The sequence below is a fragment of the Vipera ursinii genome (genome assembly GCF_947247035.1).
Source record: "Vipera ursinii genome assembly, chromosome: 6".
Classification (NCBI taxonomy): domain Eukaryota; kingdom Metazoa; phylum Chordata; class Lepidosauria; order Squamata; family Viperidae; genus Vipera; species Vipera ursinii.
In genome coordinates, this window is record NC_139515.1 from 69865042 (window position 1) to 69884230 (window position 19189).

The 19189-nt window shown below is 38.5% G+C and overlaps 1 protein-coding gene across 1 annotated transcript; it reads left to right on the forward strand.

Annotated features, from left to right (window-relative positions):
* Positions 1 to 647: 647 nt before the first annotated feature.
* Positions 648 to 17086, forward strand: SVOPL (SVOP like; the record flags this gene model as incomplete). The annotated part of the gene is made up of 12 exons (XM_083365381.1): positions 648 to 719; positions 3325 to 3449; positions 3964 to 4027; positions 5557 to 5682; positions 8039 to 8167; positions 8835 to 8908; positions 10537 to 10742; positions 11230 to 11341; positions 14269 to 14350; positions 14965 to 15054; positions 16721 to 16834; positions 16943 to 17086. 12 exons carry the CDS (start codon positions 648 to 650, stop codon positions 17084 to 17086), a joined length of 1338 nt encoding a protein of 445 aa, XP_083221507.1.
* Positions 17087 to 19189: the final 2103 nt, after the last annotated feature.

The window sequence follows — 19189 nt, forward strand, 5'->3', positions numbered from 1 at the left end:
TGTGTTCGGTCAACCTTGGCTCTAAAACCAAACCAAACCAAACAAGGGCTCCCAAATTAAATGGCCACATATATTTTCATCTGCTCAGCTAAGAATATTTGTGATGATTCTTTTCACTCCTTTCATTTTTTTTAATATTCTAAAATAACCACCTAAATCTGCTTTTCAAATTAGTACGTGGCTATAATATTTTTCATTTGTGAATATTCTGAACTGTAAAGAGGGCCTTTAACTGACCTTCATCTACTGAAATTGGAAACTTCAACCTCAGTGGAGAACTGAGGGATCAGTAATTGGATGAGGGGGGGTCTGAAGATGGGCTCTTGACATTTAAGAAGACTCTGCGGTATAACGTTCTTTCTTTGACATGTCTGTTTGGAAGTTGTCATTTCCTTTGTCTTAGTGACACCAACAATAGAATCTGGTCACCCTTGTGCCGATTTTTCATATTATTTTAAGAGCATCAATAGTTGGCTAAATAAAAATCTGAGGCGGTAGGGATAGAGGTTCAGATGTTGGAAGACAGAGCTAAAGGTACTTTAATGTTAGTTTCTCATTCGTGTATCAAATCACTGTTTGATATTGCTTGGAACTGTACATTTACAGTCTATAAAAAGTAAAATGTGGAATTGATGACTTTCTTTCAGATGGTGTTTTTTGGCTACATGGTGGCTAGTGTAACATTTGGGATGCTAGCAGATAAATTTGGCCGTTGTAAGGTAAGTGCTTTTTTTTACTGTTCCACTTATTTTTTATAATAATTTTATTATAGTGTTCATTTACAAACATTGAAAAAGTAATACAAACTGAAAAAGTATAAAAGGATGAAAAGATAGAAAATGCAGGAAAAAAAGGTATAGTAAAGAAAAAAACTATACAGGTAGTCCTTACAGGTAGTCCTAGTACAGGTAGTTCAAAGTTACAGTGTCACTGAAACGAGTGATTTATTACCTTTTTTCATACTTATAACTATTGCACCATCCCCATGGTCATGTGATCAAAGTTTGGACTCTTGGCAACTGGATCATATTTATGATGGTTGCGGTGCCCCAGGGTCATGTGACCAGCTTTTACGACCTTTGGACAAGTAAAGTCAATAGGGAAGCCGGATTCACTTAACAATTGTGTTACTAATTTAATAACTGTGGCAAAAAGATTGTAAAATACTCACTTCAAAACTACCTCGCTTAGCAACAGGAATTTGGGGCTCTCTAATGTCCAACCTTCGCCTTATAATTTCTTTCTAAACAACAGCATTTTCCAACCTGAAGGTTTCTTGTAATTAATTTCAAAATTATTTGAGGAAACTTTGTTGGTTATGTTTACTACCTTGATTTATTTGTAAAGATAATGAAGATGGGTTATAAATAAATAACTCTTCTTTCTCCAGAGAGATTTCATGGGCCAGAACTTGCCTCCTGATCATTGATCTCTGCCACTGTGCATCCTTCAAGGATGTCCAACTCATCATGTTCTCACTGGAAGTCCTCTTATTGCTCTACTTATATGATATCAATATTAACCTTATAAGAAAGAACATATCTTTTCTTGATGTAGAAAATTAACAGCTGTTGGATTAACTCCACAGAAAAGCATGCCAAACTCAGATTATTTATATATACATATATATACATGTTGGTGTGTGTGTCAATATAAAGTTTTTCAATAATATTATTGGCTACAAAATATAATGTCCTTTTTATCATAGGTCAATAATGTAAAAGTATATGCTCAGTCTAGCAGTTTTCCTGTTATGCTCAATTTTATAGTTTTTCACTACTCTATTTTCTTAACCTTATGCATACATGATGGGTTCCTCCCCTTATAATGGCTTCCTATGTGCTGAAGAAAGCATAAGCAAGAATATTTTTACATGCTGAAGCAAAGTTCTTTTTATGTTGAATGGAACACTCATTTACTCCTTCTTAGTTCCCCTCACCATACTCAAATGCATACATTTTTTGCTACACTTATCTATACACACATTCACACACACATTTATTTGTGCATATATTGTACATACACAACAAATCAACATGTGAAGCTGCAGGTGTCCTTGCTTGCTGAAAACACTTTGAATTTAAAGATGGTGCCATCTTATGCTATTTGTTTTCTCTGTAGCTTTCTGCTCTCTCTCTCTCTCTCTCTCTCTCTCTCCTTGCTCATTTCGCTGCTTTTGAAATATTTTCAAACATTTCTTTATAAATATATTATTCAACATTTTTCTATTATTTTTTGAAGCAAGCACTCTTTATATGCATACTTTCTTATTTACACCCTCATCATTCCACTGAATATCTTTTTCATATTACCTGTCCACAAAACTACATAGACTTTTGGGGCACTTTGTAACTTAATTCTTTTCACTTTGTTCCTTAGAGTTTCCATATTATTTTTCATTGTGCTCTCATTTATTCTGTTGGAACATTTATTTATCTCCTTACCCCCCTTCTCTTCCAGTAGTTGTACTTTCATTTGTGTTTCTTTCACTTTTTTTTTGTTTTCTTCCATGTCTATTTTTTCCCCAAACTCCAATTTGATAGTAATATTCCAAAAACTGTCAATACATCTTATAGCCCTTTATTTAAAAGAATTAATCATAAACAATCAAATAAGTTATCTTTTTAGATTTATATGTCTTGGTGGAGCAGTGGGCTAATGCCTCCTTAAGTAACACCAGCTGCCTGCAATTAGTGCAGGTTCGCGTCCCACCAGGCTCAAGGTTGACTCAGCCTTCCATCCTTCCGAGGTAGGTAAAATGAGGACCCAGATTGTTGGGGGCAATTAAGCTGACTTTGTAATAATGCCGCTTGGGGTGTGTGTGTGAAAGCCCTAATAAGCAGGCATATACATAGAATGAAGGCTACTGCTAAGCTTGTAAGCTGCCCTGAGTCTTCGGAGAAGGGCGGGATATAAATGGAATTTAAAAAAAATCTTTGCCATATAAAAGCCAACTGAGTGACTTTGGGCCAGTTACACTCTCTCAGCACAGGCCACATCACAGGATTGTTATTGTGGGGAAAATAGGAAGCAAAGGAGTATTCGGTATGTTCACCATCTTGAGTTATTTATAAAAATAATAAAGGCAGGATAAAAAATAATTAAAAAATGAACACGATATTTTATGCATTTCATCTGGAACATATAGGCAGTATAGTGACCAACATTCAAGAAATAGGTATTTTATTGCAAGGATATACCGGTATATGTTTATTAGCTGGAAATGTTCAGAACTCATTCACAAGGAAAACTTGACATCAATATCCTACATTGCTGAGCGTTGCTTTGAAGTCAATGTCTTCCTGTCTATGCATTGTCTTCCAGGTTTTAATCATCTCTTTTGCATGGGGAGCCTATTTCTCTTTGCTGACATCATTTTCTCCTTCATACATCTGGTTTGTCTTTCTCCGAGCCCTCGTGGGATGTGGCGTATCGGGTCATTCACAAGGGTAATGTCATGCTGCAAACAACAACAGGACAAACACCAGCACTTTCATGTGATATTGTGGGCCTTCCCATGTTTCTATGCATGCACATTTTACCATGAGATCAGAAGTCCAGAAGCACTGTGGGCTTTGTTCTAACAGCAGATTGCATATAACATCTATTATCTTCTAGGGCAAATTATGATACATCTCTTAATCAAGTTCTAAGTTTAAGCCTAAAATAAAAGAGTTCAGTTAGAACGGTTGGGTGTTGCTGTTAAAAAAAAATCAGTAAAGGATTGGTTTGGTTTAGATTAGGTTGGTTTGGGTGGGGTTGGTTTAGTCTGCCTTGGTTTAGTTTGGTTCTGTTGGTTTGGTTTAGTCTGGGTTGTTAGGTTGGGTACATTGTGTGAACTCAGCCATTACGGCTACTTCAACAAACACTCATTAAAACCAACCTGGTTAGTATTTGAACCCAGTTAATATATTTCTTTCTCTTTCCTTAACCTTCTTACCTTCTTTTCTTAATTTGCTTTAGGCTTATAATAAAAACAGAATTTTTGCCCACAAAATACCGTGGTTATATTTTGCCATTATCACAGGTAAGCCAGAAATCTATTTGCTGAGAAATGTATCAGTATCTATATGTCGCTACTTATACCAACAAACCATACATCTGGGTGTGTGAATACAATGTCTATGTCACTGCAGAGAAATTTGTAAACATAGCCTGCCGCCAAAGAGGCCGTGTGGAGGCCAAGTATCAACATGTTTAATATTTTGAAAATTGTATTAAATAAAGATCCCATATATGTGCTTAGATTCTTTTGGTTAAGCCAAAAGAAGAATCACCCCGAACTGCATTTTTATAAAGTAGATAGAAAAACCTGTATGGCTGGGAGTCCTTGTATCATCGGGAAAGAGCTTTCTCTACCATGATACCCAGATACCAATTCATCTTGAGCAATACATTGTTCAAAAGACTGGATGATTATCTTATTAGGAAGGATTAAAATATTTAGAGTTTTTAATAAAAAAAGGTTAATAAGAGGTAAATATCTGTACAATTATATGTAGATAATGTTCTTTCATTTTTCTTATACAAGATGTCATGGTCAGCCAATAAAACTGAATAATAAGAGATTCAGGACAGTTAAAGTGCCTCTTCATCCAATGGACAATTACAGTGATGGCATTTGTTGCTAGAAGTTGGAGGGATAGCTAATGACTTGAACGAGCTTTCCAAGGAAGATGAATTTATAGGGAATAAAGGTACAACTGGCCTCAACTGATGAGACCTTCAAGTGATAGCACCTCCAAAGCAGCATGCTTTTTAAACAACGCAGTGATTCATTTAACTGTGGCAAAGAAGGTCATAAAATTAGGCAAAACTCACTTAACAACTGCCTTACTTAGCATCATAAATTTTGGGTTCAATTGTAGCTGTAAGTTGAAGACTACCTGTATGGAATACATAGTCTGAAGCAAATAAAACCTGGGATCCACAGAACTTTCTCAGATATCTCCATCAGCTATATATCATGGGACTGCATGAACTCTCAAAAGTGATTGTTGATATTGTTCAGGGCTCTGTTGAAAGTCCATTATGCCTGATGCAGTTTTTTCTGTCCCAATCAAAAAAATTGGAAATGTTTACTCCCTTATTCAGTATTAATTTTTCTTACAATGAATAATTGATTTGTTGATTTTAGTTTAGCATGAGCAAGTGGGAAGAAGATGGAACTATAGTTAAACATATTAAATACAATTGGGAAAATCCATGTGTTTTAGCTCTGTACAAATTTATACTTCAGTCTGTGAAATGCCTACATTCTATTCTTAGTTCTGCAGCTGCAGAAATTTATTCTCTATTTTAGTGTTCATACATTCTGGGAAAGAGTTTGACAGCTGACATTCAAGCTTCAAGAACCAAGCTGATAACCATTTTGCTTACTTTATCAAAATCTGTATTGACATACCAAAAAATTAGATGTGGGAATGCTTAACTCAATATTTTAGTCATGTTTTATGCAGCAGCACAGTTTGAAGAAAGATATGAATGTTGAAAGAATGTAAAGATGTAGAAAACCTTATTGTCTCCTAATCTATCCTTTTTCCCTCTATTTCACAGATATTTTGGTTGTCAGGTTCCTTATTAATTATTGGATTGGCGTCAGTTGTTAACCCAACTCTTGGGTGGCGGTGGCTGATACGAATTGCTTCTATTCCAGGCATTCTACTTCTCCTTGTATTTAAGGTATGAAAGACTTAGAACTAAGATGTTTGTTGTTGTTAGTTGCTTTGCATATATACTTAGGTAGAGGTGTGTATGGGTGTGAATGTGTGTAGACATTTCTTGTTTATAAAGAAATTCATTTGATACTGAGAAATTATCAAAATTGTTATTCACCTATATCAGGCAAAATGCTCAACCATATTCATCTGTCAAATTCAACAGATTTAGTTTGTGATACAGAGAGCAATGTTGTATATGCTTAGCTTGAAACTCTTAAAGAGAATGAACCTTTCACAAAAAAAGAGAGCAGAGGTAACTTCATATCTGAAACTTACTGGATAAAGGACCAGACTTTATACTTCAGTCCTTTCATTTGAAAAAAACTTTCTCTCCGATTGAAATTTTCTTAGTAATTTTCCAACCAATTGAAGTACTTGATGATGATGAAGAGCTGTGTGTGTGTGTGTGTGTGTGTGTGTCAAATTATTCTCCAAAGCACCAGAGGGTAGGACAAGAAACAATGATTGGAAACTGATCAAAAAGAGAAGCAATCTGAAATTAAGAAGAAAGCTTCTAACAGTGAGGACAATTAACCTGTGGAACAGCTTGCCTTCAGAAATCGTGGGTGCTCCATCACTGGAGGTTTTTAAGAAGAGACTAGACAGTCACTTGTCTGAGATGGTATAGGTTCTCCTGCTTGAGCAGGGGGCTGGACTAGAAGACCTCCAAGGTCCCTTCCAGCTCTAATCTATTTTATATGTAATGTAAGAATATCCTATTTCTAATAAAGAGTTAAGGAAATGAAATTTCTAGAGCTATCATCAGTCAGAAATACCAAACAAAACAATCAAAGAAAAATGTATTATAAAGAAAAAGGAATTAAAATATCTAGTGCTTTCTAACCATTGCTTTCCAGTAAATGTATCTGTGGCTTTCCCAAAATCCAAACATGTTTTTATAACAAGATGTCATGTGACAGAAGACTGATTATAAATTATGTAAACAAAAGCTCCAAAATTTTCCAAGCTGTCTTGTGTGGTACTCCTGCAAGTTGTGAAGGCAACTGTCATAACAAAAATTGTTGCCATAAATTGTTTCTATCTTCAAATCAGTCTTGGTTCCTGGTGACTGCCTGGACCAGCAGTTTTCTTGGCAAGAGCTCAGCAGTGGTTTTCCACTGCCTATTTCCTATGGCTGAGAGAAAGGGACTGGCCCAAGAATACCAAATTGGCTTTGTGCCTAAGGCAGGACTAGGATTTACAATCTCCCAGTTTCTAACCTGGTGCCTTATCCCAAAAATATTTTTTTATAAGGCAACTGGATATTTTTCTTTGAAAACGTTTTACTTCTCATCCAAGAAGTTTCTTCAGCTCTGACTGGATGGTGGAAAATGGAAGGATTTATCTTCCTTGCAGACAGCTGTTCATTTGCATTCTTTTAGAGAGTTGTTGATGCCACCTGGAGGTTTATCTGTGATCAGGGTCACCTGAGTAGTGCAAATAGGTGTGGAGCCTTCTTGGAACTCCATAGCTGGTATATCCTGCTGTATTGAGTCTTAAGAGAAAAGACAGACCACATATTCCCATTTGCCTGGCCACATTCTGCCACACCGTTGATCCACCCTTCTCATAAACCCTTCAAGGGGTTGTTTATTTGTGGACATTTCATTGCTAAAACAGTACCTTGATGATTTAATTTAAGCAACAAAACTGTTTATTTTCTGGAATTGAAAGAATTTGCCTAAGACATTAACATTGGGAGTTACAGAAAAGCTAAGTCCAATATTGGGTGATGCAGGAATTCACAGATATTGCAAAGGTGGTCTGGTGCCAACTTAATTTGCAAGTGAGGGAAAGGTCCTTCATAGTTAAATGGGAACAAAGGAACGAAGATGTGGCTTCAAAGCCATGTATACCAATTGTATCCTATTGACTTGTTGCAGTAAATTTCTGGCTAAGAAACAGTCTATTTTGCTAAATTTTGCTAACAGTCTGGGCTAAGTCATACAAAATGTTTATGCTTCCATTCTGTTTGGCCACATATTTTATTCAGACAAATGTGTAGACTTGTAATTACGTATATAAGCACTAGTATTTATTATCTTTCGGGTTTATTGGAATTGTTTCTACCTATAATTGTAATTTGTGGATTGGCACATTCTATTGCTTTCTGATGAGACTTTCCCAAGATGGCTTGTGTGGACAGAAATGAATGAATGGCATGAATTGCTCTGCAGTGACTCATCATATTGATCTGAACGCTCTAATGCTAAAAGAAATTCTACATCAAATCCAGTCTTTATTACAATAAGACTATAAGATTGATGGTACACTGGAAATGTTGGCACTTGTTTATCTAACTCATTTGTATTTTGCAGTTTATCCCTGAGTCTGCTCGATATAATGTATCTTGTGGAAAGAATAACGCAGCCCTTGCTACTCTTGAGTGGATTGCTAAAATGAACCGTTCTGTTATGCCTGAAGGAAAGTTGGTAGAAACTGTTGAAGTAAGTTTTTCAATATTTTCATTAACCTCCTACCTGAAACCATAAGGTGCAGGACTGACCCCCATTATTAGTTGACCTGCTGACTATCCATCCATTAAACCAGTGTTTCTCAACCTTGGCACTTTGAGGATGTGTGGACTTCAAGTCCCAGAATTCCCCAGCCAGCATAGTCCACACATCTTCAAACTGCCAAGATTGAGAAATACTGTGTTAAACTATCATAGGAATTGTTAGGAAAATGACAGCAGATTTGATCATCCAAAAGGCAAAGTCTCCTTAAATAAACTAATTAAATCCATAAACAATGATGCTTAACTATCTGTTCACATCAATGGAATTTAACTTACTAGATATTACAAAGGACAAGAAACCACTATTGGTCCAACTCTTCTTTTCTTATATTCCATCGTTGACACAATAGTAGTCTGTATTGTGCAATCTGTAGTGCAACAAAGTGAACATGGTAGTCAACTCCAGAGTGCCCAATATGTGGCCTTCCAGATGTTTCTGAATTTCATCTTGCCTATGTTTGCTGGTGCTACCAGGAGTTATTGAACTGAAAAGTTAGATTATAATTCGCAAAGATTTCAAAGCTTGGGATGTGTTTTCAGCATCTCAGCAGCACATATCTAGTGTATTTCTGATTGTTCCTTTAATATATTTCCAGGAAAAACGAGGTAGATTCAAAGACCTATTTGATCCCAAATACTTACGGACATCTTTGCAAATATGGATTATATGGTAAATTTATATGAGTTTCTTCTTTTAAATTGCAAGTGCAGAAAGTAAAATTTATGAATGTTAAAGGGAAAATTTAGATTTCTTTTGTCTTTATTACAGCTCCCAGCTCTGATTATCTTAAGAATTAAAAACTACTATTCCAAAGTTAATCAGAATACCAAGCAATTATTATAGTAATTTAGATTACATTCATTCGATTCTGTATAGGATTCTCTGCATTGGCCTTCTCCAGCCAGGCATTCTTCATTGTTCCATCCATTTGACACATAGAAATATAAACTCTAACCAATAAAATTTGGGGCTAGCTGTTGTTTACACTCATGGCATGCTGCCTGGGAATTTTGAGAATTATTGCTCCAAGCACATAAGAATAGCACCAGATCAGAAAGCTTCCATATGCATTCTTGGATGCAGTTGATACGTTTTGATAAAATTATTATTCTTTCTTCCAATTTGGAAATGAATATCTGAATAAAAGAGACATTTTTGTGTAGTTGTTAAGGCATCAGACCAGAAACCATAATTCCTAGTCTCACCTTAGGCACAAAGTCAGCTAGGTGACCTTGGACTAGTCTTCTCTTTGAACCCTAGGAAGAAGGCAATGACAAGCCACTTCTGAAACTGGTGTCCCTGCCAAGAAAACTGCAAGGACTTGTCTAGGCAGTCTCTGAGAATTGTACATGATTGAATGGAAAAAAATCTGAATAAAAGCAAAACGGGCAAGAAAATTACATGAATATTGAGATAGTCCTATGCTATAACTAAGAGATTTAGTCAATCCATCTTAATTTACCTGACCCAATGTACTGAACTGTTGAAACATATGGATGAATGCACAGTCACTTGATCTGTGCACTGCATTATTTATATAAAATCTTTTAATGTTCTTGGAGTTACAGTATGTCATGCATTGAGTTTCTTTATTGCTTAAGCAATGGGGAGAATTAGAAAATTATCAATGAATAAAACTCCATATATATACAGTGTCGCATTCATATGCCAATATACTCTTGAGAATACTGTATATTCCAGATTGTGCAATAAAAATACAATTGAAACCCAGTGGTAAGAAAACATATAACATTAGCTGTGATATTTCCTTCTGTATCTTAAAATGTAGGCTTATAAGCATAAATATACAGATAATTGACTATATAACAGAGGCAGATAATTTGGATCTTCTAACCAGTTAAAAGTTTGATCTGTACCTAATTCATTTGAAACCTTAAAGTGGGCAAAGAGCAAGAAGAGTCAACATATTTGCAGTTACTTTATTGCTCTTCTACTCTGGAATTAGGATCGGTGCAAAATTTTGAATTAATTTAAGTTATGAGAAGTTGAACTATTTAGTGAGGGGTACAAAAAAATTTCTGCAATTATTTGAATTGCTTAATTCAATAGCAAACATCTTCTTCATCCTTGCATATTGGAAGTTGTTTAGGTAATTAATATTATTTATCAATCCCTTAATAGTTTGGTGTGCTGTTAGTTTGAATGCTGCCATGAAGCCCTTTCTTGTTCTATTTGGGACTCTCAAACGTACCCTGTAGATGTACCATATTATCTCTATTAAATATTCTAAGGAATGATTGTTTCCCATTGCTAACCCCTTTTGTTTTCTATGCTAGGCTTGGAATTTCTTTTGCTTATTATGGTGTCATCCTGGCCAGTGCAGAATTACTGGAGAAGGATCTGGTTTGTTCAACAGCAGGATCAGCTTTAGAGGCAGAGCTGGGCCATACTGAGGATGAGTTTCAGAGCCCTTGTCTCTGCTATACCTTTGCACCATCTGATTATCAGATCATGTTCATCAGCACAGTAGGAGAAATTGCATGTAATTTGTTTCCCTTCTGCCTTTACTTAAAATAAATATGGAGAATGGGAAAGAGACTGTAAAGTTACCTTCCACAACTATAGTATACACACAGAGATATTTAGAGACACACAGAAATGAAAATTTAGGAAATCTGTATGAAAAACAGTTCACTTGCTGCTGTCAGCTGCTTTCGTTAATTTATGAATTAATTTAGGAATGTCAGAACAGCCCTTAAACTCACTAATTTCAGCTCCTGAAGTTCACATATTTTCAAGTTGCCAAGGTTGAAAAATATTGAGTGAGATACTGATGGGAAGTTCTGTTGCAAAGTCCCCGTTTGTAGTTTTCAAGCAATCGTAGGGAAACAATGAAGAAAATAGTTAACAGAATCTTCCCTAATGTGGTAGGGGTGTATGCCTGTATGTGCGTGTGTGATAATTATGTAATGATGGTTCATTAAATTTTACAATCTGACATCTTTTCCCCCTTCTTTTCTTTTTTTTAGTAAATCCCTTAAATATTCTTGGCATCAACTTCCTGGGAAGACGAGTGAGCTTGACAATAACAATGGGATGCACTGCTGTTTTCTTTCTTCTCCTCAATATATGCACCACAATGTAAGTGTCTTGGGTGGGAGCATAGTATGATGAAATGGCTTGGCTTCCAATGCTTGCAACATCTTCTAGCCTCTGGTGTTGTCAATCATATTTTGGGAAATAGACATGATTCACTGAGCTCTTAAAATTTAAAATAATTTAGCTTAATAGAACAATTTATTGCAGGCAGGAATTATACATTTGGCAATATCCAAAGGATGAAAGCAGAAATGTGTTCAGTTTTTGGAACAACTTGCTACTACACAAACATAATGATTTATGATATCCCCAAAGTTCAGAGGAAACATACTGGAGAACACCAGTGAGAGAGGACCATTTTTATGTTTCCCAGGACGACAAAACTGGTCTTGATCTGATTCAGGGACCCCTTTTGTTTTTCATTTTCAAAAATGGGGGGAGGGCTATGTGTGAAAAATAGTTGCAGCAATGTATAACCAGTATTGTGTGGATTATTACAGTAGCATTCCCCGGTACACTGACTAGGAATTATGGGAGATGAAATCTAACATATTTTGAGAGCATCGGTTGGGAAAAAAATGTTTTATAGAACACAAAATACAAAGTCTCTACTCAGATACCCTATGATCAACTGATGACAGGAAAAGAAAAGGAACTTGGAAGTAGGGTAAATGTAGTGACCATAACTGTGTATCTCTAAAATAAATAAGAACTGGTCTGTGTTTCTCTCTGGTGCAAACTTGCTGGAAAGTTGTGGTAGTTTACACCGACATTGGTAAAGTTTCTTTCTTTCCTATCTGGATTGGCAATCTACGAGGGCAATTCGGAAATAAACCTCCATTTGGTTATCAATGACACTCACAGATACAGAACTTTTATTATACAGATTAGAAAACTACATTACATTACTTCTGGTCTTGTATCATAGCAACCCGGCCAAGGGATTGCAGGGCTCCACATCCCACAGCTGGTTTTGCCCTGCCAGGACCCTAAATGGGTCAAAAGTCGCCCCAGACAGGCGACAAAGGAGAGGGTCCCCCTGCTGATCGCAGAACAATGGCAGTCGATCCGTTTGATCTGGGGACGGTCGCCAACCCAACAGGAGAACTGCTAACCACACTTTGTTGACTAGCCCAAGCTACCGGCAGCTGAAGCCCAAAAGCACTAACCAGGACAACTGTGAACAGCGTGCTTGGAACTAGGTGAGAATTTCGAACTTTTCTCTCCTATTTTGTAACTGATTTCCTGGAAAAGATTTCCAAGAAGCAAAAAAATCCTCAGAAAGTGAGATGGGAGGGGACTACCTTCCATAGACGGAAGTGGCAAATTAATGTTTATGGGGGACAGAAATATATTGAAATAAAGTTAATACTACTACAGTCTGGATACATCTGAAAATTATGAAAATAGCTAAGATTCCACATCTGAAAGAGTATTGATGAGATTATAAGAAATTATAGAAAATAATTCTTTGACTTAAAAGTTGGAAAATAGCTATTGACATCTAGTGAAGGATTAGAGCATAAAACTACAGCTGCATTGACTCAGAAATTGGTAAGACTCCCAGAAATAGAGAAAAACTTGTTCCTTTGAACCTTAGAGACTTTAGTCAAATAAAGAACAGCTGACAGAGGAAAGAAAATATACTGGGTTACCTACTACAGAGAGCCAAATTATACTTACTGAGCTGTAATTTCTAAGCTCAAGAATTGTTTGCAGAGAAAGAAAAACCTTGGATTTTGGCTAATTTTCTAGGGGGGAAGTTACTGGAAAATGTTTAGGTGGCTAAACATTCTGGACTGCAATTTGGGCTGGTTGATAATTGTAAGACCCCTGAACAGAAGAACTGTTATAAAACATTGCTTTCAATGGTGCTTTGACAAATTGGAAACACATTGGATTTCAAAAACCATATATAAAGATAAGAACTATATAAGGTTTGGTTGTTTGGATTTTAAGATTGGCTGGTTGGATAAGGGTAATTATAGAGATTATGGTACCAGTGAAAGACTATCTGGAGGGGGTAGACAAAATGGAGGTTGCATACCTATCTAAAAGTGACAGGAAACCACACCTAATATTCCCTTCTGAAGGCCTCAGTCTGGAACATAAGAGATCTGCAGGAGCAACACTGCAAGACAAGGCAAATACTTTCCAGGAGAATGCAGTTTTCTAATGTGTATAATAAAAGCTCTGATTTTGCAAGTGTCTGTCATCAATAACCAGATGGAGGTTTATTTCTGAACTGACCTCATATAACAATTAGAGCAACTGAAAGAAGCAGATGTTTGGTTTAGTGTAAACTGAAAGTTTTCCCCAAACAACAGATATTGAGTAAACGGATAATTTGTAGATCTTCACATTAGTATAGCCTATAGCAATAAAGGGAATTGGTGTCAACAGAGAATGTTGTGAATGGCAGTTTGGATGGAGTAATTGATTGGCAAGGTTTTCTTTATCCCATCTACCCTACCCTACTGTATAAATTTACAATGAGCCTCAATGTGAACAAAAGAAAAATGGAATTGACAGATTGGTTGCCTCCCTGAAATGTATTGATTTTTCAGTTTTTATGTGTTAACATATTATATGATGAAAGTTAGATCTTTCATCTGATAGAAATCATCAAGGAATGCGCTGATGTTATGAGAAGTCAAATAATGATTATGTTTCAATGAAGCAAATGGCTTGGACACGTGTTTAAATATATGTGTATGTGTAAAACTGTGTAATTTTGCCAATGCTGTTGAACTGGTAGCTACTAAAGCTCTATATCCTCAGTCAATATGTGGCTTCTCCTATTTATTATAACTCAGGTTGGGAAAATAATTTTCCCAAGGTGCCACATGAAAAACTGGAACTGTCTTTTCCCCTCAGTAGCCATTCAAACAATCCAAGGTCACATACATGGGACACACTAGGCTTTAGTATTATATTATTATTTTCTTCATATCTTTTCTTTATTCTAGAACTGGCCTTATTGGTTTCCTCTTTATGCTGCGTGCTTTTGTAGCTGCAAATTTCAATACTATCTATATTTACACAGCAGAGGTAAGGCCCTCCTGATTTCTTGAATTGCAAAGTGAAAACTACCTAAATTATGTTTCTGAACAAGCCTCTTTTTATAACTTTTCTACTCAACATGGCAGTCTTTGGCCAGTTTACTCAGAAATCTCACCAAGTTTATTATTTAACTCCACATAAAATAATATGGCATTTCAACCTAAGCCAGAATAGACAGGAACCATATGTTAACCTATAACTTAGTACGAGTTCTATGCTTGTTTTCAAATGCGACTTTTTAAAATTTTACTGTATTGAATTTTCTTATTTTTTAAAAAAATCATTCTCTCTCTAAACATTGGTAATTTCATGAATTTGTTCTTAAAAATGAGGGCTAATATTTTGTACTCAAGTGCTGCACTGGAATCGAATTTAGAGGATTGGTAATAAAATATTTTGGTCCCAGGAAACTAACTAAATTCAACAAAACCCTGGGATTATCTCTAAATTCTGTAAAAGGTTTAATTATATTCTTTTCTCTCTGGAACTCTTATTTGGAATGATCAATATTATTTTTTAAGATCTTGATGCCATACCACCCCGCTTCATTCAATACTTTATCACAAATATTATGCTAACATATTTTTACTACTGTCTTATAGGTTTATCCTACCACCATGAGAGCCATAGGATTAGGGACCAGTGGCTCCCTATGTCGTATAGGTGCTATGGTAGCACCTTTTATAGCACAAGTAAGACATCTTTTAATAATTTCACTGCATACAGGAACAGATTCCAGGCCCAATAATTTTAGTAGACTGTATAGATTGCTGGGTGTTTTAAGATTCAGTTTTGTAAGATTTTGGGTGTTTTTTTTATAAGTTAATTATTTTTTACAGAACATTTGGAGGAAAGGGGACATCAGGGAAGTTAAATTGATACTAATATATTCAAAATGCAGAATCCTGTTTTGGCTATGACACAAATAAAGGAAAAAGATCGTAAACATTTAAAAATGGACAAGATTGTTTAAAAATCTTAATTACAAGTAATTCACAAAAGCTTGTGCCGTGATAAATAAAAATGTATAATCCTTTTCTACTTTAGCACAATGCTCAAAGTGGCTTACAATGTAATTAAAAATCAGGTACAACATCATTTCAAAGAAATAAAAAAAGATGTGAAACTTTTTCTTTAGCTAGAGACTTTGTAGTCCCATAGAGCTTTGTATGGAGGAAATGAATTATGTAATATTTGACTTAAATTAAAGCAAAAGCCTTGTAATTTCCTAATTAAAACCTTTTTAAAGCTATAATTCCTACATGTGTGTGCAACATTGTGATAGCAAGTTTCCTTCTCCTCACACCCACCATGAATAAACTTTCATTAATTATATGTATAGAGAGCTCTCCACCTCTGTTGTGTGTACAGGTAGCCCTCGAGTTACGAGTGAAATGGAGCCTGCCCATTCCAGTCGTAAATCGAAAACTCAATAGAATCTTGTTCAAGGTACGAAATCACTCCCTTTCTCGTCTAAAACGCACACAGCTTGTTAAGCGAATATGAGGTATTTCAGGGTGGGTAAGGTCATGGAGGGCCTAATGCTGGATCAGGCCCCCAAGGCCTCCCCAACCCACTAAGATACTGCATGCTTCCCCCTCCCTTCCTGCTGTGCCGGACTCACCTGGAAAAGATCTGTCTCCTCTCTGCCAGTTCCTGCTGCCGCCTGAATCTGAGGCTGGGGAAAGCTTCTGTGACCCCCCCCATGGCCTGATCGGGCCTGGAAAAGGCCTCCGGAGCCCCGATTCAGCCTCTGGAGACACACAGAAGCATTCCCTGACTTTGGTTCTGTTCTGTTGCAGAGAACAGAGGCCTAAAGTACCATGAGATCATGTGAGATCAGTAGTGTGAGATCTCACCCCACTGATCTTGCATGATTTTGCGTTACTTTAGGCCTCCATTCTCTGTGAATGCACTGAAGGCCTGGAGCAGCCAAGAAAGCGAAGGATCTCAATCTTCGCAGGGTGAGTATTGAAGGCCTGGTGCTTATGGAGACCTGGGGTGGGGGTGGGGAGGGAGGGAATAACCAGTGTGAATGTTGCAGAGCCACTGTGGTCGCTCATAAGGGTGAACGACTGCCATGGTGCTGCAATATTCGTAACTTCGGGACTTGCTCGTAAGCACTAGGGGGCGTTCATCACATAGCTTTGAACAAGCGTTAACTGAACACTTGTAACTCGGGGATTACCTGTATAAGAAAAGTTTGGCATTGCAATTCCATGCTATCTTCCTCCACATATGTTCATTTCATGGCTGGAAAGGGAATTCTGCTGAAAGACGGTTCAATCCACAAAAAAGGATTTACAGATGAATTGTCAGAATTGCACAACATGGCACTAATACATTATCTAATTGTAGGTACTTATGAATGCTTCTTTCTTGGGGGCACTGTGCCTTTTTGCCTTTGTTTGCATTGTGTGTGCTATCTCGGCATTCACTCTACCAATAGAGACCAAAGGGAGATCACTTCAGGTGGGTAATTCAGCTTGCTTCATTCAGCTCCATTACCAAATATAAAGCCCTTGTGGAAGTCAGCTTTATTTTAGGAAGTGAAAATGTTTTTTAAAAACACTCTTGCAGAGAATTTCAACTTTTGTATCTGAAGTCAACTATGGCCTGAACCTTAAAACAAATGGCTACCAACTTGATAATGAAGATCCATATTCAAAAGCAAACGCAGATATAGGCAGTTCTCAACTTGATCACAATTCCATCATTAATTGATACAGTTATTGAGTCATACCCAATTTTACAACTTTTTGCCATAGTTGTTTCCCAATTGTTAAATGAATTCCGCTTTCCCCATTGGCTTTGCTTGTCGGAAGCAGGCAGGGAAGGTCACAAATGGCAATCACATGAACCTGGGACACTGCAACCGTCGGAGGCGGGGCCTAGAGAGCGGTTGGAGGTCCAGCCGATCTGAATCCGACCGATTGCGACTAAGAACCCATATTAGGACTTATCTCGCAGTGATAAGGGTGGCGAGGTCTAATTACTTCGCTACCCTTATCGCGTCCGCAGATAATCACCCGGCCGCCCTGTTTAGGGTGACCCGCTCCCTCCTTGATCAGGAGGTGAGTGAGGAACCCTTGCAGGGGCGTGCCGAGGAGTTTAGTCAACATCTGTTGGACAAAATCGCTTGGATTCGGACTGGTTTGGACTCTGACTGGGCAGAGTCAGACGATCAGGACACGGGTGGTCTTGTCAATGTTATCTGGGAGGAGTTTGATCCTGTAACTCCAGAGGAAGTGGACAGGATTATGGGGAGGCTGAGCTCCACCACATGTTTATTGGACCCGTGCCCTTCCTGGCTGGGTTATGCAGCCCGGGAGGGGACACGAGGCTGGTTCCAGGCGGTCATATCTGCCTCTTTGAGTGAGGGTAGTTTCCCTGCCGCCTTGAAGGAGGCGGTGGTGAGACCTCTCCTCAAGAAGCCTGCCTTGGACCCAGCTGTGTTAAATAACTTTCGTCCGGTCTCCAACCTTCGCTTTCTTGCGAAGGTTGTTGAGAGTGTGGTGGCGCATCAGCTCCCTCTGGTTCTGGATGAAGCGGATTATCTAGACCCGTACCAATCGGCCTTCAGGCCCGGGTACAGCACGGAGACATCATTGGTCGCTCTGGTGAATGATCTCTGGAGGGCTCGGGACAGGGGATATTCCTCTGTCCTAGTCCTATTAGACCTCTCAGCGGCTTTCGATACCATCGACCATGGTATCTTGCTGCGGCGTCTCACGGGATTGGGAGTGGGAGGCACGGTTCTTCAGTGGTTCTCCTCCTATCTCCTGGGACGTTCGCAGTCGGTGTTGGCAGGGGGGCAGAGGTCGACCTCGAGGCCTCTCGCTTGTGGAGTCCCTCAGGGGTCGGTCCTCTCGCCTCTCCTGTTCAACATTTACATGAAACCGCTGGGTGAGATCATTCGTGGTTTTGGAGCTTTTCATTTCGACCCCAAACCACCCCAGTGATGCCCTCGACGTGATGTCCCACTGCCTGGAGGCGGTTCGGGTCTGGATGGGGAGGAACAGGCTTCGACTCAACCCTGACAAGACTGAGTGGCTGTGCGTACTGGCATCTCGGGATACTCAGGATATTCCATCTCTTTCTATGGGGGGTGAGTTATTACCCCCCGTAGATAGGGCTCGCAACTTGGGAGTCCTCCTAGATTCACAGCTTTCTTTAGAAGACCATATAGTAGTTGTGACTAGGGGGGCCTTCACCCAGGTCCGCCTGGTGCGCCAGTTGCAGCCCTATTTAGACCGGGATGCCTTATGTACGGTCACTCATGCGCTCGTGACCTCTCGTCTGGACTACTGCAACGCTCTCTACATGGGGCTGCCCTTGAAGACCACTCAGAGGCTCCAACTGGTACAGAATGCAGCCGCGAGAGTTGTGTTGGGAGTTTCCCGACACTCCCATGTTACACCTCTGCTCCGCAAGCTGCATTGGCTTCCAGTTGTCTTCCGGGTGAGATTCAAGGTGTTAGTAATGACCTACAAAGCTCTACATGGCATGGGTCCGGAATACCTTGGGGAGCACCTGCGGCCGGTGTCAACTTCCCTCCGCCCAGTACGCTCCCACAGAGAGGGCCTCCTCAGGGTGCCACCGGTCAAAGAATGCCGACTGGTGGCCCTCAGGGGGAGGGCGTTCTCTGTGGGCGCGCCGGATTTATGGAACCATCTTCCGGTTGAGCTCCGGATGGCGCCTGACCTCCGCTCCTTCCGGCGCGATCTAAAAACTTACCTCTTCGAACAAGCTGGCCTGGCCTGATGGGATGGGGTTGGGTTTTATTAATGTGTTTTGACCTACTTTTTAATGTATTTTAACTTATTG